Raw genomic sequence first — 24,578 nt, 5'->3', positions numbered from 1 at the left:
AGCTAAGTGTGCGAAAGAAGAAAGCGAAAATCGTTCCAGTGGCTGCCTCCGGTCGGAAGGAAAGATGGAGCCGAAGACTGCTGCTTTTCTCAACTCCTGGATTGCTGTTGAGCCAGCTGTTAGGCTTTAGGCAAATGACATTAAGTCATTTGCCGAATTTCAGGCTCTTGGTCTATAATACGGGAAGGTAATAATAGTACCTACACTTAATAGGGTTGTTATAAGGGTTAAATGATGAGCGACCTTGAAATGTTCAGCATCTTGGGAGGAAGGTTGCGAAACTGGAGGAGGAAGAAGCTGCCCTGCTCGCCCAGCCCTGCTCTGCTTCCTCTTTCGCCCAGAGCCCCAGTGATGCGACCAGCCCCGTTCTCCGGCGGCCGGGGCGGGCCCTGCCCTCTAGGAGTTGGTCTCCCCGCCTTCTTTGGTCGCCATTGGCTGAGCCTCGACCTCACCAACTGCGGATTGGGTCCCGGGCGGGACATGTCGCCTGCACATCAATGACCGCCATTGTCCAATCACAGCTGTGCAGGGGCGGGCCGACGCGTCCGCTGGACCAACTGGAGGCCAGCGTGGGGTAGAGGCAGCTGGACCACCGTTGGAACCAGGGCTTGGTGAAGGTGGTGCCAGGTCTCTCGGAGCCAGACCGAGGGGAGGGTCGCGCGCTCCAGGGCGGGGAGCCACCAGAGGGGGGCTGGCGACAGGGGCTCCCGAGGCTTCGTTGGGCCGCGGCGACCGCCCGCGCCTCCCTCCTAACCCCAGGCACGGCACTGCCTGTCCCCCACTTCCGCTTCCGGGCCCACCTGACCCGCCATATTAGTTCTGACTCCGCCCCTCCGTCTCATTGGCCCGTACCCAGGCCGACTGGCGGCTCAATGGCCCAGCTCTCGCATCGAAGTCATCCAGGCCCAGCCTCGGGCTTTCTTCGCCCAACGTTAGGCCCGCCTTCTCTAGGCTCCACCCTCATTACCACCCTCCTAAGCCACGCCCCTAACCCATACCTCGCTCCTAGGCCTAGTTGGGCCCACCTTTCCAGCTGGTAGGCCGCACCTACCCTGCATTGCCCCGCCCCTTTGCTCTAGGCTCCGCCCATTTCACCCACTGCACCTCCTGTCTCCCGTTCTTGCAGGACCTGAGCTCCCTCTAGACTTTAGACCCCACCCACACACCCAACTCGGGAGTCCTACTAGGCCCCGTCCCTTTCTTAAGTCCCGCCCAAGCCTTTCTAGGTCCCGCCCACAGCCCTAGCCCCTAGCATCCCTTCTCCCCAAGGCTCCACCCCAACCACACGAGCCTGGTCCTCGCAGGCTCCACCCCCGCACCTCAAGCCTTGCTCCCTGTCACTGTCGCGCCTGGCTGTTTACCTAGCCCTTAGGTGAGTCGTTCGCGGTGGCGGTTTCGGTCTGAGCCGCCCGCCTCTTTCGGTGTGTTCCTCAAACCCCGACAGCACCGGGGAGCCCCAGACCAAAGGCGGCGGGGTCCCCAGCCCGGATCCCGCCTCGCTGCTGCTGCCCGCGTCCCCCGCCCATACACCCCAGACGGCATCGCGGTCGTCCCAGGACGCGGCGACATGCCCGAGCTGGTGGTGACGGCGCTGCTGGCGCCGTCGCGCCTCACTCTGAAGCTGCTTCGTGCCTTCATGTGGAGCCTCGTGTTCTCGGCGGCGCTGGTGGCCGCAGCTGTCTATGGCTGCATCGCCCTCACGCACGTGCTGTGCCGGCCCCGACGCGGCTGCTGCGGGCGCCCCCGGCGTACCCCACCCGCCTGCTTGAGCGACCCCACGCTGGGCGAGCACTGCTTCCTGACTCTCAGGGTGAGCATGCGGGGGCGCCGCCGGGGTTTCGAGGATCGAAGAGCCTGTTGTGGGGACGGTGCGGGGGTGGCAAACGGTTGAATACAAGTCTTGGTGTGCACGTGGCCTGGCGGAAGAGGGGTGTTCAAGCCCGGGGAAGAGGAGGTTCCCAAGTCTCAGACTGTGCCTTCCCCCAGAGTTCGGGCCTGCGTCTGCACTATGTCTCCGCTGGACAGGGCAACGGGCCCCTCATGCTGTTTCTGCATGGCTTCCCGGAGAACTGGTATGTCTGAGGCCCAGAGGCCAGGGACCCACAGGGCTAGGGGGAGGTGAAGCCCGGACCACCAGGGCACCAAGGAGGCAGGGACAAGGGCTGGGCAGACTGGGGGTGCAAAGTATATAGGGTCTAGATAGGGCACTCGGGGACAGGGGTCTACATGAAGACAGATGGGGACAGGAGGCCCTGAAGGGATGGGATGAAGAAGTATCCATGTTGAGGCTGCCCTGGATCCATGGCGCAGCCCACCTGCTGCGGTTCCCTTCTGGGAAGTTCAGGGCAGGAAGGTGGGGTGGCCCAGGGCCCCTGCTGGGCGTAGGGCAGAGGTGTATTCTGGGGACCCTGACTCAACCTCCCTCCCTGGACCGCTTGACAGGTTCTCCTGGCGCTACCAGCTCCGGGAGTTCCAGAGCTGCTTCCATGTGGTGGCTGTGGACCTGCGGGGATACGGCTCCTCTGATGCACCAAGGGATGTGGACTGTTACACCATCGACCTGCTGATGGCAGACATCCAGGATGTCATTCTGGGCCTGGGTGGGGATGTGCCCCCCCATCCCAGCCCTGGTGTCTGTCACCCCTGCCTCACCTCTTCCTGGCATCTCACTTACACTAGTTCCTCTGACCCCCCCCCCCCCCGCCCAGGTTATTCCAAGTGCATCCTTGTGGCCCATGACTGGGGTGCACTCCTAGCCTGGAATTTCTCCATCTACTACCCATCCCTGGTGGAGCGGATGGCAGTGGTCAGCGCTGCCCCCATGTCGGTGTACCAAGGTGTGTAGGGGAGTCCGGGATGCTGGGATGTGCCTGTGTGAAGGGGTGTGTGTCTGTGCCCGCACTTCTTTGTCCACCAGTCAACACTGCAGGGGCTGGGGACACAGCGGTGAACCTGGGTCTCTTCCCCCGTGGTGCTCCCAATCTACAATCAGTGACAATACAGTGCTCATATTTTTGTGAGCACTTACAGGTTACAATTGCTTTGACAAGGAGCCTGCATAGAGTAACCTACACAAGCATCCTCAGCTATGAAAGTGTTATTATCCCCATGGTCCAGATGGGGAAGCAGAGGAGAGAGAGGTTAATTTGCTTTCTTCTGGCAGGGAAGACATAGATAGCTAAGCAACTACAATAGCATGAGATGCCATCTCTGGCTACCCACTGTCCATCACATCACCTGATTTGAATTCCCAGAGTTGTAGTCATAGCTGTATGATCTCTTTTTCTTTCTTTTTCTTTCTTTTTTTTTTTTTTTGGTGGTGTTCTTTTCTGTCCCCGTCTCCAGCTTCCTGAGGGCAAGGGAGTTTTGTCTGTTCCATTCACTGCTGTGTCTCCAGAGTCTAGAACAGGGCCTGGTACACAGTAGGTGCTCAATAAGTGTTTGCTGAATGAAGCAGGGGAAATGCATCCAGGCCTGGGCGGGGGAAGCACGCCAGTGGCTGTGGGGGCTCCCGGGAGCTGTGGAGGAAAGTGCCCCCATTCTGTGGGTACAGTGACCACTTGTCAGAGAGGCAAGCTGGTGCCTGGGCCAAGAGGAGCGTCCAGTGTCCTCACAGGCTCAGGCCGGTAGCAGTGGCATTCCTGAGTGTTGGCATATCTGTGTGCATGACCTGGGTATGGGTAGAGTGCAGAGGTGTGGGGCCACCCCAGAGCCAGGCCTCATGCCTGCCTTCCCTTCCCCCCAGACTACTCTTTGCGCCACATGGGCCAGTTCTTCCGTTCCAACTACATGTTCCTGTTCCAGCTTCCCTGGCTTCCCGAGAAGTTGCTGTCCATGTCTGACTTCCAGGTGCAGTAGGGTGAAGGCGCAGGGCTGGGTGGAGGGTCGTGGGTGGGACTGAAGGCAGCGTCCTGCTGTGTGCCCAGATCCTGAAGACCACCCTCACCCACCACAAGAGGGGCATCCCACATTTGACCCCCAACGAGCTCGAGGCCTTCCTTTATGGCTTCTCACAGCCTGGTGGCCTCACTGGGCCCCTCAACTACTACCGAAACCTCTTCAGGTAAGGCCAGACCCAGGGCAGAAGCTCAGGAGAGTTCTGGGGGTGCGGGTGGGGGCAGTCGTCCTTCTGCCTGCCTGTCTGTCTTGATCACAGGACCTTCCCCCTGGAGCCCCAGGAGCTGGCCACACCCACCCTGCTGCTGTGGGGGGAGAAGGACCCCTATTTTGAGCAGGGGTTGGTGGGGGCCATCAGCAGCCGTTTTGTGCCAGGCCGGCTGGAAGCCCACATCCTGCCAGGCATGGGGCACTGGATCCCCCAGAGCAACCCTGAGGAAATGCACCAGTACATGTGGCCCTTCTTGCAAGACGTGCTGGACTAGTGGCGCTCACTCACTGGCTTGCACGCACCCGGGCGTTCTCACAGTGTATCTACACGGGTGAACTTCTGATGCACACAGGTGTGGAGCTCCTAGATTGCACACAAGTGCATCTGTGGGTGCCCTCAGGCACACCATCCCCATATGCTCACGCACAGTCATGAGTGTATGCATGTGTGAGCAAGCACTTTGACCCCAGGAACCAGGTACGCCTCTGTGTGGAGCTGGATGCTGAGTGTCCCATCTCTCCCCTCCATGAGGCCCCACTCTTCTCACCAAAGGCAGTGCCCAGAGTTGCATAGACCATGAACTCTGACCTGGCTTCCACCTCCAGTCTGAGTCTTCAGCTAAATACTGCTCTGTCCAGTATAGTACTGGTAGCCACGACTGGTTATGTCAATTTAAATGCCAATTAATTAAAATTAAATACGATGAAAAATTCAGTTCCTCAGTCACACTAGCCATATTTCAAGGGCTGAATTGAATCAGAGTAGAAAGTTCTGTTGGACAGTGCTGATGAGGGTATTCCTAGCTTAAGAGTAGGGGGCTGGCTCCTGACAGCTCACCAAGGGAGGACCATCATGGGCAGGCAGGTGGATGTCCAGACTCCTCTCCAGCCAGGCCCTGGGCAGCTCCCATGATCTCCCTCCTGGTCATGACTCCAGGCCTTATGAGGTCAAGTTCTCTCGCCACTGCCTGGGAAAGATCCCTGGAAAAACAGCTCTTGGCTGTTAGGATATGTGAGATTCTGGACTCGGCACAGGAAGGGACCAGCTCCCTGAATAGCCATCTGGGGTCTGAGGCCTGTCTCTCCAGTTCCCGGAATCTTCTGTTCCAAATTAACCATAGTTGCTGCTGATTTTTTCTGGGGACTCCTGGCTCCAGCCTCCAAGTGAGGGCCATACAAGCTGAAGATGAACCACCCAGCCCCAGGCTGGTCACAGCAGTAACTTCTATCTCCCTAGCGTTTTCCTGGCCTCTGGGAACACTGTCATGACTTGCAGCAGTGTGATAAATCAGTCTGGGGACCCAGCAGACCTCAGAAATACATTCTCTTATCTCTGGGATGGGCCTGCCTGGCCAAAGCCTGCCTGCTGGTCACCCGCTCTGTCCTCCCTTGTCCCCAACGTAACATCCTTTCACTCATCGTATGTGTCAGGAGCTGTTCTAGGCCCTAGGGATAGGGTGCGAACAAGGGCAAAGCCCCCATTCTGGAATTAACTGAGAAGAGGCAGAGAGAGCTATGCAGGTGTGTGACAGGGCTCAGGAAAGGCTTCCCTACCTGGGGTACAGACCTTTCAGGGAGTGGGAAGCAGTAAATAGGAAGGTCAGAGGCTGGAATAAGCTTGGGCTACTGGAGTAACAGCGTGGAGATTAGTGCCTGCTGCAGCAGAGCGAGAGGGGGAGGCGTGTGGAAGAAGAGGCCACAGCCAGACCGCCAGGGGCTTCGAAGAGTTTGGATTTGATTCTCAAGGGAAGCCAGGGAGGGTTTTCAGCAGGGGAGGGACATGGTTTGCATTTTGAGAAGCTCCCTGTAGCGGCTGAACAGTCCCACGCAAGAGCGAGAGTGAGGAGACAGGCTCAGGGCTGCGCACAGCTTCAGGACCGGACGGTCCAACAGCCCTGACAAGAGCCGGAACCCCCAGGGCCCTACCCATCCCGCCCCCCGCCAGGGTGGGAGCAGTGCCCCTCTGGGGCCGGGGAAATGGGCGAGAGGAGGCGGGAACCCGGGACCTCAGCTTGGGGCGAAGGTTTGGGGCGAGGAGGCCTGCGTGCAGGATGAGGACCGTGCGTCCAGCGGGGGCGGTGGGTCTGGTGACCGTTGCCAGGGTGACGGGGAAAGGGCTGATGGTTAACCGGAATGGGTAGCAGTTGTCTGGGTGACCGAAGAGGCCCAGGAGAGGGCTGACGGGAGGCCTCGGACAGTTGCCGGGGTGACAGGGTCCGCTGACGGTTGCCAGGGTAACGAGAAGGCGCCGTCTTCCTCCGCTGCTGCTGGCGGGAGAAAGGCGGTGTGGTGGGGAGGGGAGAAAAGCGATCGCGTTGATTGGGCAGGGTCCTGGAAAGTGAGCCAATAGCGACTAGTGGCTCGGCCGAAACCCGCCTCTCCCAGCCTGAGCCAATCCGGGAGCGTCTTTCTTAGAGCCAGGGGCTCAGAGACCTCATCACTTCATGAGGGAGCTGGCCCCCGGAGGGTTTGGACTCTGTCTGAGGCCCCTTCCAGGCTCAGCCTCTCCCTCTCCCTCTTCCTTCTCTGAGCTCCCGCCTCCAGATCACCTTACATCCTTTACTCACTCATCATTCATTCATCCGCTCACCCACTCATTCACCTGTCCTCGCTACCAGCTGTAATCCGTGGCCCCGCACCAGAGGAGGGACGGGGGAGACAAAGCCGGGCAGACTCTCCCAGCCCTAGGTGGAATGCGGGCCGGGGGGTGAGGGGTGGGGCACCTACCTGGAGGAGGGCAGGGAAGGCCTTAGAGCTGACTCCTGCAAGAATGTGCTCCAATCCACAGAAGCCTCCCATGCACGGGTGATTTAGCGTTTCTGTGAGACTGGGAGGAATGTTTGGGATAGGAAGACATGGGATTACAAAGGGCTTCGAATGCCAGGCCAGGAACTTGCTCCCAGTGTGGTGGGGACCGCAGGGGAGGGTCCCGGACAGATCTGTGTGTCTGGAATATTACTTCGGGGTTGGTGAGGGGGCAGGACCAGGGACGGAAGATTGAGGGTGGGGAGGCCTGGAAGGAGGATGGGCATGGTCCAGGCAGTAGAGGATGAGGTCTAAGTCCAGGCACTTGGGGGAGGAGCAGATATGCAGGGAAAGCCAGAAGCAGGTTTTGGGGCATGTTCAGCCTGAGGGGGCTGGACCCCTGAGGCAGGGACCTAGAAGCACCTTTGTCTTTAATGGGTTAAAGACAAAGATGACCGAGCAAGCATCCATGTACCGTGGGGTAGAAGGGCACTGAAGCTGGGAGAGAGAATGAAGTCTCCCCAGAAGAAAGTGGAGAACAAGACTGGAGACTGAGCCCTGGAGGCCCCCAACATCTAAGGGACAGGCAGAGGAGAGAAACCAAAGAGGTAGGAGGGGAAGCAGGTAAGCATGATGCCTCAGCAGTGGGGGGGGGGGGGGGGGGGGGGGGGGAGGTCAGGAGGAGGGGCATAGCCCATGGTGTCAAAAGCTGCTGAGAGATTGAGCCATGCAGATCATGAGGGCGGAAACCTGAGAGTGGGGGCTGAGGACAGAGGGCTTGGATGCTCTGAATGTGGTTAAGCAGGGATGGGAGGGAAGAGTGGGGACCCCAGTCAGGATCCTGGAGGGAACAACTGGCACATTCAAATGGGACAATTTGAGGCAGGTTTGCTTCAGGGACCATATACAGCAGGCAGGGTTTGGGGAAACCAACAGGGGTTCGTGCAGCACCCCCAGCGAGCACCCCTGGAGAGCCATTACCATCTCCAGATCCCCCTGACCTGACGGGGAAAGGGGAAGGAAGGATGTTAGCAGAACTCAGGGAGAGGTTTGTGTGGACTATGTGGACAGGGCCTTTGGTCAAGCAACACAGTCAGCCGAGGTGGTGACCCTACAGGGAAAGATACAGGAGAATTAATATCTTGTTCTCTCCTCCCCCCCACCCCCACTTCATCTCTGCCAGTGCCTCCTATTGGCCAAACCCACCTGGAAGCCCGAGGACAAGGATGTCCGTTGATACAGTCTGTAGAGGTCAGCCTCTTGGGGCATAGAGCAGAGTGGAGAAGGGGAAGAACAGAGGGAGCAGTGCGGGGGGGAGATGCAGGGGAGAGAGACAGGAGCTTGGGGAAGGGCTGTGTGTGTGTGAGATGAGCGTTTGCTGCAGATTTCACTTTGTCACAGAAGAGACCTCAACCTCTGGCCACAGGAGGAGGTAATGAAAAGCCCTAGGAAGGTGCTCCCCTTCTCTGAAGCAGGAGGAAAGGTGGGAGGACAAGTGCCACACCTGCAGGAAGGAAGGAAGACAAGTTTCAGCAGCCAGGGAGGCAAGGAGGCAGTTAAAGGACATTGGAGTGTCATAGTTCAGAGGTGAGCTGGAGGAGGTGGGGTCCTGGGTGAGGCCATGGATGAGGAAGGCTGGAGTGGTCTGAGCCCAAAGCCCATGAGGCCAAGACCTCCATTGGATGTCCTGCCCAGTGGAGGGTCTTAAGGCAGGGAAACCACTGCCTCCACCCCAGAAGGGGTGGGGTACGGCCTCCCTGCTTCCCCTGCCCAGAGCGGCAGAACCAGTAGGTGCTTGATAACAGTTAAGTTCCCTTCTTTTCATTCCCCTTTCTTCCACATTCAGCCCTCACATCCACTCCTCCTCTAGGAAGCCCCACCAGCCCCCATCCCTTCCTCTGACTGAGCTCTGATCTAACGGAGGCCAGACATGTCTGTGTCCAGACAGGGACATCTCAAAGGCTGGCTCTGAGCAGGTTCGGGTCCCAGCTCCTGGGTCCTGCTCTTCCCCCGAGATGTGCTGGGTATATTCATTCATTCAACTGACAATTATTTTACCTACTATGTGCCAGGCTCTGTGCTAGACATTGGGGATTCAGTAGTCAGCAAGACAGAGGCCCACAGAGCTCAGAATGACGTGGGAGGCAGGTAGGGTCACATGGAGTGGTCGGAGTTGAAACGGAAGAGGCCGTAGGAGCCAGAGGAGACCATGGGAAACTGCAGGGAAGGTTCCCTGGGAGAAGAAATGGCAGTGTTATTTTTTCCAGCCTCGATCACATCAGCTTCCCCCTGCTAAAACCCTTCAGTGGTGTCCACTGTACTTTTCATACAACCCCAGACCCTTTGGCCCCTTGGAACTTGGCCCCCATCAGCTTCCCTGAGCTCCCTCCCCTTGCTCACTCTGCACCCAGCATCCTGGCCTCGTTGCTGTTCTTCTTTTCTACCCACCCCTTTCTCCTCTGGGCCTTTGCACTTGCTGTTCCCTCTGCCTGGAACACGCTTCCAGGCTGTTTGCCTCGCTGGCTTGTTCTCCTCCTTCAGATCTTAGTTCTAATGTCCCCTCATCAGCGAGGCCTATCCTGACCCCCTAGAGCTGAAATCTCTTCATTTCTCATGCACATTCTATAGTTCTTATTTGTTTGTCTTCTTGTTACTTGTTTGTCTCCCCTATCAGGGCAAAAACCTCTGTCTTTGTCACCTCTACCTATCATAGGGCCTGGCACCAAGTAGTTAACTACTCAGTATACGTTTGTCAAATGACTGAATGAAGGTGAGAAGAGCTGGAGGGTCAGAGTGAGCCGTCAGGTGAATGGAGTCTCCCGAATATGAGAAAGGTGTTCCTGGCAGTGGGCACAGCCTGTGCAAAAACCGGGAAGCCTGGGAGACAGGGAAGGGGAACTGGCAAGGTGAGGAGGGTGTCACTCTGGGCAGCGGGGAGCCAGGGAGGCAGTGGCCTTGAGCCACTTGAGCATGAGAGAGCCCCAGGGAGGCAGTGGCCAGGATAGCTGGCTGGGTCTGCAGCCCACAACCCCTGGGATCCAGCCTTCCCACTGTTGCCCAGGCCCCATACCCACCAGCTCTCTCCCCTGCTGGTTCTTGTTGGGCTCCCATGGCCCACTGCCTGGGTGTGACAGCCTGGCCCCAGCTTCCATGTGTAGAGGACAGGACTGTGGTCCCAAGAGGATAAGGCAAGGGCACGTTCTCAGGTTCCCGGTCAGTGGGCCTGGGCCCAGCAGCTGTGTCTTGGCTTGGCCCCAGGACCCGCATCCCTGGGGACTGAGCTCATTGAGGAGAAATGCAGTCCCTGGCCAAGGCAGCCGGCAGGGGCAGGGGAGACGGCTCAAGCCCACCCCTACCCCCACCACGTTGGGAACTGGGCAGCTGTCTGCTGCAAAGCCGTGGGAATAATTGCTCCGACTGTCCTGTCCCTCAAGGATCCAGACACCTTGGGCTATTCCGGCCACCGTGGCTGGAGGGCAGCAGAAACCTGGAGAGGGGACGCTCACCTTCTGCCTTGCTGACTGGGTGCCCTCAGAGTTTGGAGGCTTCAGAAAGGGACTGACACCAGTAGGGTATCTTCCTTTTGTCCCCACTCCCCCCATGCTATACTCACCATTACTGCTCCCTCTCTGTCTCTGTCTGCCACAGACCGGGGGCCATTGGATCAACAGGGTAGCAGACTTTGGACTTCCTGCCTAGCAAAATGTGTGTCCAGGTTCTTGGTTGCTCCTTGTGACAGGGAGATCAGCACCTATTAGAGCATCTCTTCCAGCAGAAAGTCCTTTCTCAGATGGGTCAGGGGAGGAGCTAGCCCCCACTGCTGAAGACCCTATCTTTGCCCCCTGGACCCCTAGTCTCTGGACCCCCAGATCCCTAGAATGGTACTGAAGAGAGTGGTCTGAGCCCCCAGTGGTGGCTCTTCTGGGCTAAGCATCCCAACTCCTTCAGCCACTTCCAGAGTCACCAAACTCTCCCGTGTTGCCCCCTTAGTGCCCACCTCATGCTGGGTGATGCCTGGCGCCTCGGGAGCCCCCAGTATAGAGGAGCAAAGAAAGAGCAGGATACAGACACCCCCAGCCCCCTGTGGACAAGGCCGAGCGGTAGGGCAAGAGGGCACTAGGAGAGCTGGTGGTGGGGAGCAGAGAGGGCTTCCTGGAACTGGAATCTTGAAGAATAGGAGTTCATCAGGTACAGGAATGGCGGACGGATAGGCATGCTAGAAAGAGGGACCAGCATGGAGAAAACAGTGGCATGTGCAGGAAGTAGTAGAGCATTCCCTATAACTAGAAGGAAATGCATTTTTATTTATTTATTTATTTTTGGCCACGCTGCGTGGCATGTAGGATCTCAGTTCCCTGACCAGGGATTGAACCCGGGCCACGGCAGTGAAAGCCTGGAATCTGGGACTTCCCTGGTGGTCCAGTGGCTAAGACTCCAGGCTCCCAATGCAGGGGGCCCAGGTTCGATCCCTGGTCTGGGAACTAGATCCCACATGCCACAACTAAGAGTCTGCATGCCACAGCGAAGATCTAGCATGCGGCAACGAAGATCCTGCGTGCTGCAACGAAGACCCGGCGCAGCCAAATAAATAAATATTTTTTAAAAAGGAAGAAAGAAAGGCTGGAATCCTAACCACTAGGACACAGGGGAACTCCTATGAAATGCATTTTTAAAGAGAATACATCTGCTGTGAGTTCCTGCTTGGGGAGGAAGCAATGCAAAAGGGTCCTTCTAACTAGCTGGGTGTCCCAGGCAGAAACCTGAGCAAAGGCCATGAGAGTGCAAAGCCTGCTGGGTGAAGATGGAGTTTGCCTCAGTGCGATGATGAAGGGGACAGGAGGGGCTGGAGAGGGGCTGAAGGCTCTGAAAGCAGGGCTGGGGGGCTTGGATTTCCTCCTCGGGTGATGGGCATGGGAAGGACTTAGGCGGCACCTGCCCCATGGGCCTGTTGACTCAGCATACTCACAGTGAGTAAGCCCTTCTTATTGTGCAACTCTTGTCCTTTTCTCTGCCCAGTCCCCACCCCCATTCCCACCCCTCTCACTCCACGTGGCCTGGAGTCACTCAGACTTGGGTTCAAATCTTAGCTCTTCCTCTAGAAAGCCTTCAGCAAGTCACCATAAGATGGGCAGATACCCACCCCCATGGGGGCTGACCCATAAGATGGGTGGATAGCTCTCCTCCCAGATGGAGGTTGCACTCATAAGTTGAGAGTGGCAGGACATCCTCAGTTCCTGTCCCCTGTGGCTGGGCTATCTGCTAGCCTCAGCAGGGCTGGGGGTCATCTCCCATACTGGGCCCGGTCAGTTGTGACTGTCTCCCACCTTGGTGCCCCATGCTTAGGCCCAGTGTTTAGCTGCCTCATGGGCGACGCTCAGGCTCCTCGGTTTCAGCACCTCACCCCCAACCCATTCCTCCCTGCAGCCTCATCACCGAGCCAAATACTTACAGGTCAGCCTGGCCTCTTTCTCCTCCTCCTCCTCCTCAGGGCCAGCCCGAGCCCTGAGCTGCCCACTCTCCCCTCCCTCCCGACTTGACTCTGCCCCCTCCTCTGGGTGCAGACCTGTCTCTGCTGGGATGTCTTTCTTCCAGTTCTGGGCTGAGCCCCTCTGAACCCTTCTCAGTGACGCCCTCCCTGGGGGAGGACACTGTATCCCCAGCCTCTGGGACAAAGCCGGACATAGAGCTGGAGCTTTATATTTATTTGTTGAATAAATGAATGAATGAATAAGTAACACCCCCCCCCCCAGCAGAGCCCTCACCGACCCCTCTGCATGCCCTCCCCAGATTCGTCCCTCCCTCTGGCCCAGCCCTTAAGCCCACAGTGCTGGGGGTGTCTGTGTCTGGTTTTTTCTTCCCCAGACTGAGAGCTTCTCTAGGGCTGGGCATGGGGCCTTTCTGGGGCCCCCATTCTTGCCACAGGGACAGAGCCCACTGCAGAGTGGCTTTGCAGTATGACTGATTTTGGAGAAGACAGTTTGATCAAATTGAGCAAGACTGGCTGATTGGCAAAGTTGTGTAGGGTATGGGGTGGGGCTGGGGGGTGGGTTGGACATTTGGGGTTCACACAGGGTAGTGAGGAGGAAGGGGTTGCTTTCAGGGAGGGCTGAGAGTAAGAAGGGTTGTGGGTGTTTGGTAGCACACGTGACTCCTAGCCTGTGTCTGAGGTCCGAGGCTGCAAAAATCGCCTAAGGCTCAAGGTCTGGCGGGGCCTGAGTTTAGCGTTTGTGAGTGTTTCAGATTTTAAGTCCCCAGGAAGCTCTGTGCATGCCTCTGCATTTGTGCATCCTGGCTGTGTGTTCATGAGCCTTGCAGGACGTGCCTGGCTTCAGTTTCGGGGTGTCGGGGGTGGGGGAGTATCTGTGTTTGCGTCTTGGCTCTGTGTGTGTCTCCCGCTCTGGATGGGTGTTGGGGAGCAGGGGTGATGTTCAGGAGGCTGGGTGTGTCTGTCACGCTGTTTGGGCCCGCGTCTCACCGCAGAGCTGGCCTGAGTTTCCAAGAGGGTCTTCGGGTCCCAGGCTGTGTGGGTGGAGGGTGGGCAGGGACCCCGGGAGGCCAGGCCGGGGGCGGGGGAGCTCAGGGCTGGCCCCGGGGCGGAGCGAGCCGCCCAGGGCTGGGGGCGGGGCTGTCCGGCAGTCTCACTTCAGCGAAGTTGGCGGCGCGGAGGCTGGCCCCGGACGCGCCAGGAGCCCAGGGAAGGAGGGAGGAGGGAGGAGGGAGGAGGAAGGGTCGCGGCCGGCCGCCATGGGGCCGGGGCCCCGGGGCCGCCGCCGCCGTCGCCTGATGTCGCCGCCGCCACCCCTGCCGTCCGTGCGGACGCTGCCCTTATTGCTACTGCTAGCGGGGCCGGGGGCTGCAGGTGAGGGGCCGGGACCTGGCGGGCGGGATGGGGTGAGTGGGTGGGGGAAGGGTAAGAACGGAGTGCCAGGCCTCCCCGAGACTGGGGCTGGCGGGCCTGGGAACCAAGGACCAGAGAGCAGAGACAGGGAGCGCAGGAGCCCGGGGACTGTGTGGCAGTCCCGGGGGTCAGGGACCCAGAATTGGGAGTGGGGGCGAGGCAGGACCCCAGAAGCCCGAGGAACTGGGGCCCAGGGGAGATCTGAGCTGGGAATGAAGGGACACAGGAGCCCAGGACTGGGAGCTCGAGGTGCGGGGATCAAGATTGGCGCGGGGGGTGGTGGTGCGGGGGCGTGGGTAACCAAGAATCTGGGGCTCTCTCACAACCTACGCCCGTCTGGAGTCCTGGGAAGGTCACGATTGGAACCCAAGTACCCCCACGTCGGGGACCCCTCACACAAAAGCCCCCCACCCTACTCCGAGCAGGGTTGGCCGGGCGGGGGGCGGGGAGGTGGCGCGAAGTTCTCGGAGCTCTAAACTCGGAGAAAACTTCCCAGGCCGGAGCGCGGCAAGACCCGGACCCGGACCCAGAGCTGGAGCTGGAGCCAGAGCTGCGCCCGCGCCCCTTCCCCCGCCCGCGGCCCCGCTCCCGCCCCTGGCTGCCAGGACCAGACGGCCCCGGGACCCCGTCCCCGCCTTGGGAAGGGAGGGGAGGGCAGGGGGCGCCCCCTCCCCGCAGCCCGAGCCCCTACCCAGCCTGCCGGGGGACCCCGCCCCTCCCCCTCCCCACTCTCCCCTCCCCCGCCCGGGACAATGGCCGCGCCGTCTAGACACCCCCTCCCCCCGGCCAGCCTCGCGCTTTCTTTGCCAGACAAAGCGGGACAGCGGCGGGGCCCGGGCCGGGACTGCAGGGGTGCACCCCGTAAAGGGAGGCCTGGCCGGCAGGGAAGGGATGCGGGCCGAGTAGCCCTGGCCCTGGGTCTCTGGACCCTGACGTGGGGCTCAGCACTGGGAGGGGTGGGGGCTGCGGGAGGAAATGGGCCTCCCCAGCTCAGCCCCGGGGTCGATGGGGCAGGACCAGGCAGGAGCAGCCGCCCCCGCGAGGCCAGCGCACACCCACATGGCCTGTCACACGTTCACAGGACACACAGTCTTGGGTCGCACATGCAGAGATGCGGACGTGCGCGTGCGCACACACGCACAGAGTACACCTGCAGAGGAATACACCCAGCTCACACAAGGCACAGACATACACAGCTCACATGGGTTCACACTCGCATGCACATACAGTGACACATGTTCACACATACCCTGCACCACCAGCCCAAGACCTCACACACACTGCCTGCACACACTCAGATGCACATAGATGGAAGGACATGCCTACACCCAGCTCACACATGCAGACAGACGGGCACATCCAACCCATACACAGACACACCCAGGCACACAGAGGTCACACACAGACACACAGCTATATACCCAGATACATAGTTCACATACATGGACACACAAAAAGTTTCAGTCTATAATCCTCTACATCCATGCAGGTCACGCAAACACACATGTGGCTCACAGGGCCCACAGCTCAGCAGGGCCCACGGCTTGTGTCATGTGGCCCCCAGTGTGAGTTCGCAAACACCCACGGGCTCCTGTCTGGGTAATAGTGTCCTGTCTGCTTGTCCCTTGAGGAAGGGGACAGAAGCCCTGTTTGGTGCATTCCCATGTCCAGCTTAATTTGTTCTATCTCTCCCTTTTTATCTGTCTCTGTCCATCTCTATCTCCCTTTTTAATCTGTCTCTGTCCATCTCTATCTCCTTCTCTCTGCCTGCCTGCTTCTAGTTTCCTCTTTTATGTCTGTCTCTGTTTTTCTAATTTTCCTCTTCCTCTCCCTTTCTCTCTCTCTCTCTCATACATGCACACACAGGCACACATGCACACAGCAGCCCCACACCTGCTGGCACACACAATTCTCCACTAGCTCACACCCCGCCACGCCCCTGACCCATCTGACAGGACAGTTCGACTGTGCCACACCCCAGAGGGACACAGCCCTCAGGGATGGCGACACTGGACAGGGCAGCCCACATCTTGTGCCGGCTGCCCCTCCCTTCAATACAAACCCTATCCCTGCAACACCCAATGCTGGAGGCACATGGAGTACATGCCTTGGCATCTCTCCCCAGACCTAGCACACAGGCCTGCCCAGCTGGAGTAGATGCCCAACATCAGCGGAAGGAAGACCCATATGCCCCTAGGACTCCCCGCCACTGCCCCCTCCACAACCCCAGGATCTGGGCACACAGTCCCAGACCTCCCTTCAACACTCAGCAGCACCCTCACTTCCTGCCTTAGCACCCCCCCCCCCCCGCATTCTGGCAGCTTCTGAGCGCCCACATCTGGCATAAGTCGGCCCCTCCTCCTGCCCACCCCTGCCTTGTGGTTCCCAGGGCTCGAGCTGGCAGGGACAGCTGCAGCCCTAACAGCTGGGGCCAGGGTGGGGGGCCGTGGGAACTGTGGATGGGGGGCTCCCAGCACTCGCAGAGACGCCCCCAGCCTGGCGCAGCTGTTGCCTTGGGGAGGAAAGGAGGGAGTCTCACTCTGGGCTGGGGTTCCTGGGTGCCTTCCTGACACCCCCACCTTCCTTCACCCCTACCCAGCGCCCTCTTGCCTGGATGGAAGCCCGTGTGCGAATGGAGGTCGCTGCACCCAGCTGCCCTCCCGGGAGGCTGCCTGCCTGTGAGTGCCTGGCTCTGAGCCATGAGTGGGCCCTGTCCGGGGAGGCGGTCTGTCTTCTCCCCCTGCCTCTGTGTTCATCACAGAGGCTTCTACCACTTCCTACATGTGTATGGCTTGGGCAACCCCTTGTTTCCCCACTGAATGCAGCAGAGTTAGGAGCAGAGGCTCTGGAGTCTGCCTGGCCTGGATTCAAATCCCATATCATGTTGCCGATGGCCTGAGACTTAAAACTCTTTAAGCCCCAGTGTCCCAGTCTTAAAAACGGGCCCATCTAGAAAAAAAAAAAAAAAAAAAAAAGGGCCCATCAACGCCAACTTCACAGAATTCTCTGCTGCCTGAGGTCTTGTGTAAATCCCCTGATGGACAGGTAGTTACTCAATCAACAAATTTTCAGGCACTAGTGACAGTGGCTTGGTAGTAGTGGGTACAGCATCTGCACATTCCCACGTCTCAAGATTTAGTGGTGGGGACACAAGAGCCCTGATCTGCCACTTTCTTGCTGTGTGACCTTGAGTGAGTCACTTCCCCTCCCTCAACCTCACTGATCTGTGACACAGGGTGCTTCTCCTTGGCTTGTGACCAGAAGGGGCCCCCAAAATGCAATGTTGGATAATGCAAGGAAAGACAGAGGATTGCGGGAGCAGGGCAGGGCCGGGCCTGGGATATTGCTGAGCAGAGGCAGACGGAACTCAGTTTGAATTCTGGCCTCAAAGCAAGTGCTTTGAGCTCTCTGTGCCTTAGTTTTTGCATCTGGAAAATGGGGCAATAATAGTTCCCTCCTTTATGGGGCTGACTGTAAAGATTGAGACCCTTCCTATGGTGCAATCAGCATAGTGTTGGGCATTCAGTAAATGCTTAATAAATGGGATTATCATTATTAATAATGGTAGGGACACAGGAAATAGGTGCCATAAGGTGGAACCTCTCAAGGTTATGGGGAAATGCTTGGTTCCTTTCTATAATATTATCATTAGTAAAAGCAGCTCACCCACTAGCTGTTGATCGATTCATTAATGTATCCATTTATTCAGCAACATGTGTGCCAGGTCCAAGCTGGGTGGTCTGGGTTGACGTTAGAGCCCCTTTGAAGTTACACACGCACTTTGGAGCACAACTGTGGCTCACCTGGGTGGGGGTCTTAGCCTGGTTGAGCGGGTTCCTCGGGTTGGGACGGTGGGAGTCGGGGGTAAAGTGGGACCTTACCCAGAGCTACTCATCTGGGAGGCGGAGCCGCGTGGCCGGGCGCCTGCGTTTGGAGCTCCGCGCCTGGAATGCTGCCGACAGGTGAATGCGCCCGCGGCTGCCCCGCCCCTCGACAGGTGAATCACCGGCCCACGCGGCGGCCCGGAGCCCGGATCGCCCGGAGTGGAGAGAGCTCAGTCCCCAGACCTGGGCCGTGGGAAGCACTCCCCACGCCCCCCACCCCCAGTCTCCTTCAAGGTTCCAAATTCTCGTGTCCTTTCGGGGTCGCCCCAATCTGTCACCCCTCCATGGATCCCCCAACTCTCACCTTCAAAGTAGGCTCTCAAACCCTTGTCTCTATCTCTTAGTGCTCGCCTCCCCAGCCAGTCCACCCCGTCAAGTCCGTGCTCTCCCCGCCACACACACACCCCTGCCCCCGCCCGTCTCCCGCAAAGCACAGGCGGTTGGGTGGGGCGCGGGCGAAGCTGGAACCAGCCAGACCGGTCGGCAGGGGCGCGGGGCGCAGAGCGTGGGAACCCGCCCGGGGCGCCGGGAGGGGGCCGCGCGGCCACGCCCTGCCTGACGTGGGCGGGGGGCGGTGCGCAGTTCTCGGCGCCCAGAGCAGCACTTCCTCTCCCGGCGAGCAGTCTTGGCTGCCGTCCTTGGCCTGAGGGCCTTGGGAGAGGGCGCTTGGGAGCTGGGTTCTCCCCTTCTTACACCATCTGCACCCGGCCGTGCCCCGACTTGTTTCAGTGGGGGCTGGGGTGAGGGGATCTTGTGGGTGACGCTAAAGGCTGAGTCAGCTACTTAAGTTTAGCCCCGAGCGACCTGCACAAGCCAGAGGAGGAACCGGCGCGAGGGGTGGGTAGCGTCGGGGGACGGGCCTGGACCCTCTTGTCTCTCCAAGCCCCTCCCTCTGACCCCACCGTCTGGAAGTTTCTGGTCTTAAGACCAACCCCCATATTTACCCGCACGTTCAAGGTTGCCTTGGTGGGTTTGGAGGGGGCTGCAGGCTGAAGGACTTTCCTCCAACAAGAGGGCACCCGCGTTGGTGGCCACCTCCTCCTCTCAACGGAAGGAAGGGTAGTTATGTGCCCCCAGGAAAGGAGTTGAGGATTGGTGGGGGTTCTCCTGCCTATCCATGTGAGAGTCCATATTCGTGAATGAGGCTATGGGTTGGTATCTGAGTATTTGCCAGGGCAACACATCGTGTTGGTGTGTCCTTCTGTGTATCTGTGTATATTTTGGGGTCTGTCTGTGTGTGCCTGGGAATCTGAGACTTTGCATTTCCCGTTTCCTCTACTCTTCCCCACACAGCCCCATGACTCCCTCCCTCACTGTGAAAATGTATTTGCCTTTTCCCCACCCCCATCACTATCCTCCTTATCCTGTGTCTTAGTTTCCTGTGGCTACTGTAACAAGTTACCACAAACTGGTTGAAACCGACAGAAATTTATTCTCGCAGTTCTGGAGGCCAGAAGTCTGAAATCAAGGTATTGGCAGTCACAGCCTCTCCAACGGCTTTAGCGGAGAGTCCTTCCTTCCCTCCCTCTTCCAGCTTCTAGAACCTCCAGGTGTTCCTCCAGTCTCTTCACACGGCCTTCTCTTTCTCTCAAATCTCCCTTTGCCTTTCACTTGTAAGTAAGGACAGTTGTCACTCAATTTTGGGCCCACCTGGATCACCCAGGGTGACCTCATCTTGACGTCCATCATATAATTACATCACTAATTACATCTCTTTTTCCAAATAAGGTCACAGTCACAGGTACTGGGACATGGACATAACTTTTCTGGGGCCACCACTCAACCCACTACATCTTTCATGGCCCTCATGGCCCTCACCACCGCCCCACCCCGGCATGTTGTTTATTAATTCATTATTTGTATATCTTCTCTTTGCCGGACCTGGCTGTGAACATCAGGAAGGTAGGGACCACTTTAATTGTGTTTGCTGCTGTATTCCTCTTGCTAAGAACTTAGTAGGTGCTCAGGGAATATTTGTTGCATGGATGAATGAGTATGCGTGTGTGTTTGCTTGTGTGTTTCTTGTCTTTCTTGTGCATATCTCTGTGTTTGGGGCCGTCCTGTCCTCACTTTCCCCACCAGGTCATTTCTGCCCACAGGTGCCCACCAGGCTGGGTGGGTGAACGGTGTCAGCTGGAAGACCCCTGCCATTCCGGCCCCTGTGCTGGCCATGGTGTCTGCCAGAGCTCGGTGGTGGCAGGCACCGCCCGGTTCTCCTGCCGCTGCCCCCGTGGCTTCCGAGGTAAGGGAGGGTCTGGAAGGGAGCCCGGGGCAGGCAAGGGTGTGGTCAGCCCCAGGCTCACCCTTTCTGGTTCCGTCCAGGCCCAGACTGCTCCCTGCCAGACCCCTGCCTCAGCAGCCCCTGTGCCCATGGTGCCCGCTGCTCCGTGGGGTCCGATGGCCGCTACGTCTGCTCCTGCCCACCTGGCTACCAGGGCCGCAGCTGCCGAAGCGACGTGGATGAGTGCCGGATGGGCGGACCCTGCCGCCATGGTGGCACCTGTCTCAACACACCTGGCTCCTTCCGCTGCCAGTGCCCAGCTGGCTACACAGGGCCACTGTGTGAGAGCCCCTTGGTGGCCTGTGCCCCCTCGCCGTGCCGTAACGGGGGCACCTGTAGACAGAGTGGCGACCTCACCTATGACTGTGCCTGCCTTCCTGGTGAGGGAGCTGTACCTAAGGGAGGCAGCAGAGGTGGGGGGACAGCAGGCCAGCCTGGCAATGACCATCCTTGCTCCCTCCTCCCATGCTAGGGTTCGAGGGCCAGAACTGTGAAGTGAATGTGGACGACTGTCCAGGGCACCGATGTCTAAATGGGGGGACGTGTGTGGACGGTGTCAACACCTACAACTGCCAGTGCCCTCCTGAGTGGACAGGTGAGCAGTGGGACTAGAGGGAAGACCTTGGGTCGGCATGCACCAGGTGACTAGACTGGTGCATCTGTGTGCCACAGGCCAATTCTGTACGGAGGACGTGGACGAGTGTCAGCTCCAGCCCAACGCTTGCCACAATGGGGGTACTTGCTTCAACACGCTGGGTGGCCACAGCTGTGTGTGTGTCAATGGCTGGACAGGCGAGAGCTGCAGTCAGAATATTGATGACTGTGCCACGGCCGTGTGCTTCCATGGGGCCACCTGCCATGACCGTGTGGCCTCCTTCTACTGTGCCTGCCCCATGGGCAAAACTGGTGAGTGGCTGTTTTCCCTGTAGGCAGCAGGGAGCCATTGATGGTTCTTGAGTAGAGGCAAGGATGGAGTCTGACTTGAGTATTAGAATGATTATGCTGGAAGCTAGATTTGGGGTGAAGGATAAGCCTGGGAGAGGCCTGGGAGGAGGCTGGCAAACAGTCCAGGGCAAAAACCATGGGAATTTAGAGCTAAACTGTGACTGAGAAAGAGAGGGGAAAAAGTCCAAAGGGAAGTGGCAAAGGTCAGAGGAGGTGTTTGGGAGGGGGACTTGGAAATGGAGGGAAGGGTATGTCAGACAGAGGGTACTGCAGAAGCAAAGACTTGATGGTAGGACCCTTTTATAATCAGAAAAAGAATCAGTAGATTTAAAAACAATATGTGGGGCTTCCCTGGTGGCGCAGTGGTTGAGAGTCCGCCTGCCGATGCAGGGGACGCGGGTTCGTGCCCCGGTCCGGGAAGATCCCACATGCCGCGGAGCGGCTGGGCCCGTGAGCCATGGCCGCTGAGCCTGTGCGTCTGGAGCCTGTGCTCCGCAATGGGAGAGGCCACAACAGTGAGAGGCCTGCATACCGCAAACAAACAAACAAACAAACAATATGTGGTTGCTTCCAACTTCAAATGGTTCAGAACAAAAGATAGATAAAGCTTACAATAGTTGAATCTAGGTGGTGGGTATATGAATAAACTTTCTGTATGTTTGAACTTTTCACAATAAATGATTGGGGAGAAATAGCTACTAAATACAATGCTGGTTAGTAAAAACAAAACACAAAACCATATTTGGGGGTGTGGGAGCTTTGGGCAGAGCTGGGGGGCATATCTGCCCTTGACCTCTACCTACTCCTTCCCAGGACTTCTGTGTCATCTGGATGACGCCTGCGTCAGCAACCCCTGTCACGAGGATGCTATCTGCGACACGAACCCGGTGAACGGCAGGGCCATCTGCACCTGTCCACCTGGCTTCACAGGCGGGGCGTGTGACCAGGATGTGGATGAGTGTTCCATTGGTGAGGGGGCGCTGTCTGAGAGTAGGGAAGGAGGGGAGAGGCAGTGGTCAGCTGGCCACACCTACACCCTCTGTGACTCCTCCTGCAGGTGCCAACCCTTGTGAGCACCTGGGCCGGTGCGTGAACACACAGGGCTCATTCCTGTGCCAGTGCGGCCGTGGCTACACTGGTCCGCGTTGCGAGACCGATGTCAACGAGTGCCTCTCCGGCCCCTGCCGCAACCAGGCCACGTGCCTTGACCGTATAGGCCAGTTTACCTGCATCTGCATGGCAGGTGTGTGGTGGGCGGGGCTGGTGCGGGGCCTGAGGTGGGGAGGGGCCTGAGGTGGGGAGGCGGGGTGAGAAAAGCCTCAGGCTGGGGGGGGGCGGTGAGGGGAGGGAGCTGGGACTGTGAGGCTGAAGCCTGGGATGAGGTGGAGGCGGAGCCAGAGCAGGATCTTGTGCAAGGTTGCAGGCATGGTCAAGTGGAGTCGGTGGAACCTCAGATGGGCTGGGAGTGGAGTCTGGACACTATGGGGTGGCAATGACATGAGGGCAGGACCACGGTCTGGAGTGATCAAGGCGGAGCCTGCAGACAGAAATGCACTGATGCCGGGGATGGGATTGAGGCTGGGCACAAGGCTGTGGTGGGCCCTGAGGCTGGGACCTAGGGACAAGACAGAGTCTGAGGACCGGAGAGGGCAAGGGCTGGTCTGAAGGCAAGGCCCATACGGAGTCTCATAAGCCTTGAACCAGTTGGGGCCACAGCTGAATGAAGGTCCAGCCTGAGTCTAAAAACTGAATCTAGGGTTGGGAGGCAGCAAGGCCAAGGCTCAGGGGAACTGTGTGTTAAGTGGGAAGGGGGTACGTCCCCCGTTGCTCTCCCTTCAGACCGGAAGCTAACCCCCATTGCCCTAATCCCCTTCCCTCTACCCCCAGGCTTCACAGGCACTTATTGTGAGGTGGACATGGACGAGTGTCAGAGCAGCCCGTGTGTCAACGGCGGAGTCTGCAAGGACAGAGTCAATGGCTTCAGCTGCACCTGCCCCTCGGGTGAGGACTCTGGGCCAGGGAACCTGAAAAAGACGAGTCTCTGAAGGGGCAAAGGCTCCAGGATGAGAGCTTATAAGACCATGTTAGTGGTTACCTATCATAACAGAAACCACCTTATGAAAAACATTGGAATTAATTTAAAACTAAGTAAATGGACTCCCCACCCAAACAAGGCAGCTCTGGTGAGGGGTGACTGCTCTGACCCTGTCTGGCCCTCTGTTCCTCCCACACCCCCCACTCCAGGCTTCAGCGGGGCTATGTGTCAGCTGGACGTGGATGAATGCGCCAGCACACCCTGCCGGAATGGAGCCAAGTGCGTGGACCAGCCGGATGGCTATGAGTGCCGCTGCGCAGAGGGTGAGGGAGGGCCAGTGACGAGTTGGCAAGAGTCTGGAGGCGGGGCTAGTGGGGGAAAGGGCCAATAATTACCTTGGGGAAAAGTTGGGGGCAGGGCTGCAGCAAGGCAGGACCTCAGCAGGGCCAATGAAAGAGCCAGGAGGCGGAGCCAATGATGGACACAAGCAGAGGTAAGGCTGGGGGTGAGGCCAAAGGGTCTAGCAGGATAGGTGTGCACTTAACTGGAGGGGTGGGGTCCGACCCCCTACATCCCCAGGCACCTCCCATGTGTCCCCATTTCCAGGGGAGGGCGAGGCAAATCAGGGCTGATAGTGTAAGGATTGGAAGCAGGGTCACGCTAGGGGTGGGATTTAACTGCGGTAGGGTCCTGGGCAGGGACGAGGCTTGGAGCGTGTAGCTGGATGGAATGGAGCTACATTCGGGGGCAGGGCCTGAACTGAGCCCGCCTCCTGTTGGCTCGATGGGCCGGGCCTGAGGTAGAGCTGAGCCAGAGTTGGGCAGAAGCCACGGCTGTGGGCAGGACCTTGGCCAGTGGGCGGAGCCTGACCCTCTGTCCCCGCAGGCTTCGAGGGCACGGTGTGTGAGCACAACGTGGATGACTGCTCGCCAGACCCTTGCCACCATGGGCGCTGTGTGGATGGCATCGCCAGTTTCTCGTGCGCCTGTGCCCCGGGCTACACCGGCACGCGCTGTGAAAGCCAGGTGGACGAGTGCCGAAGCCAACCCTGCCGCCACGGTGGCAAATGCCTAGACCTGGTGGACAAATACCTCTGCCGCTGCCCTCCCGGCACCACAGGTGGGGCCGGGGGCTGGGCTGGGGCAGAAACAGTACATCTGGTAGGACACAGAGGGTTCGGGAATGGTGCTCCTGGTAGGGCACAGTGGTGGCAATCCCTGTCATGTTGCCCTTCCCCAGGTGTGAACTGCGAGGTGAACATTGATGATTGCGCTAGCAACCCCTGCACCTTTGGAATCTGCCGGGACAGCATCAACCGCTATGACTGTGTCTGCCAGCCTGGCTTCACAGGTGGGCAAGTGGCTGACGCGGAATGGAGGTCTTTATAGGGTGAGGGTGAAATCACCCATCTTTCTTGGCCAGGTTTCGCCCCTCTCTTTGCACACTCTGGTCCAACGAGGTTGTCCACGCTTTGCCCTGAGACAGTGCTTTCTCTCATTGGCGTGTTGTCCCCATATTAGCTCAAGATTATCCTGGAACGTACAGGAAGGTGTTCAGACTCAGGGATTGAGGTGTTTCTGAGTGGGGCCAGGGTAACCCTTGGTGGAAATGAAAGTGATTTCATATAAGTTTGGGGACAAGGCAAGGATGATTTGGAGCAAGGTATCTCTGGGTTGAGGAGGT

At 58.5% G+C, this 24,578-nt stretch overlaps 2 protein-coding genes across 7 annotated transcripts in view; both read left to right on the top strand.

The window, feature by feature from the left end:
- Positions 1 to 532: 532 nt before the first annotated feature.
- On the top strand, positions 533 to 4,822 carry EPHX3 (epoxide hydrolase 3). 2 transcript variants are annotated; one of them, XM_004323779.4, is made up of 7 exons: positions 545 to 1,810; positions 1,987 to 2,072; positions 2,443 to 2,600; positions 2,709 to 2,837; positions 3,746 to 3,849; positions 3,927 to 4,063; positions 4,157 to 4,822. In XM_004323779.4, the coding sequence occupies exons 1-7, from the start codon at positions 1,568 to 1,570 to the stop codon at positions 4,380 to 4,382; spliced, it is 1,083 nt and encodes a 360-aa protein (XP_004323827.1). In that variant the 5' UTR covers positions 545 to 1,567; the 3' UTR covers positions 4,383 to 4,822. The 2 variants fall into 2 exon arrangements, with proteins under 2 accessions (XP_033709681.1, XP_004323827.1); XM_033853790.2 differs by having other exon boundaries at positions 533 to 1,810; positions 2,443 to 2,837.
- An 8,142-nt stretch (positions 4,823 to 12,964) lies between these two features.
- The window catches only part of NOTCH3 (notch receptor 3), a 34,437-nt gene continuing 22,823 nt past the window's right edge, over positions 12,965 to 24,578 (top strand). For 3 of the 5 annotated variants that reach the window (XM_033853780.2, XM_033853779.2, XM_033853775.2), the window contains exons 1-12: positions 12,966 to 13,711; positions 16,350 to 16,428; positions 19,734 to 19,876; positions 19,957 to 20,295; positions 20,388 to 20,510; positions 20,588 to 20,821; positions 21,674 to 21,829; positions 21,918 to 22,103; positions 22,748 to 22,861; positions 23,105 to 23,218; positions 23,781 to 24,014; positions 24,135 to 24,245. In XM_033853780.2, the coding sequence (XP_033709671.1) occupies positions 13,597 to 13,711; positions 16,350 to 16,428; positions 19,734 to 19,876; positions 19,957 to 20,295; positions 20,388 to 20,510; positions 20,588 to 20,821; positions 21,674 to 21,829; positions 21,918 to 22,103; positions 22,748 to 22,861; positions 23,105 to 23,218; positions 23,781 to 24,014; positions 24,135 to 24,245 (1,948 nt within the window). In that variant the 5' untranslated portion in view covers positions 12,966 to 13,596. Of the gene's footprint in view, positions 13,712 to 16,349; positions 16,429 to 19,733; positions 19,877 to 19,956; positions 20,296 to 20,387; positions 20,511 to 20,587; positions 20,822 to 21,673; positions 21,830 to 21,917; positions 22,104 to 22,747; positions 22,862 to 23,104; positions 23,219 to 23,780; positions 24,015 to 24,134; positions 24,246 to 24,578 lie in introns of all 5 variants that reach the window. The other 2 variants (XM_033853777.2, XM_033853776.2) reach the window with 2 other exon arrangements.

The sequence above is a fragment of the Tursiops truncatus genome, chromosome 3, assembly GCF_011762595.2.
Source record: "Tursiops truncatus isolate mTurTru1 chromosome 3, mTurTru1.mat.Y, whole genome shotgun sequence".
NCBI lineage: Eukaryota > Metazoa > Chordata > Mammalia > Artiodactyla > Delphinidae > Tursiops > Tursiops truncatus.
The sequence above is the reverse complement of the archived record's forward strand: the minus strand, read 5'-3'. Positions and strand labels throughout refer to the sequence as shown.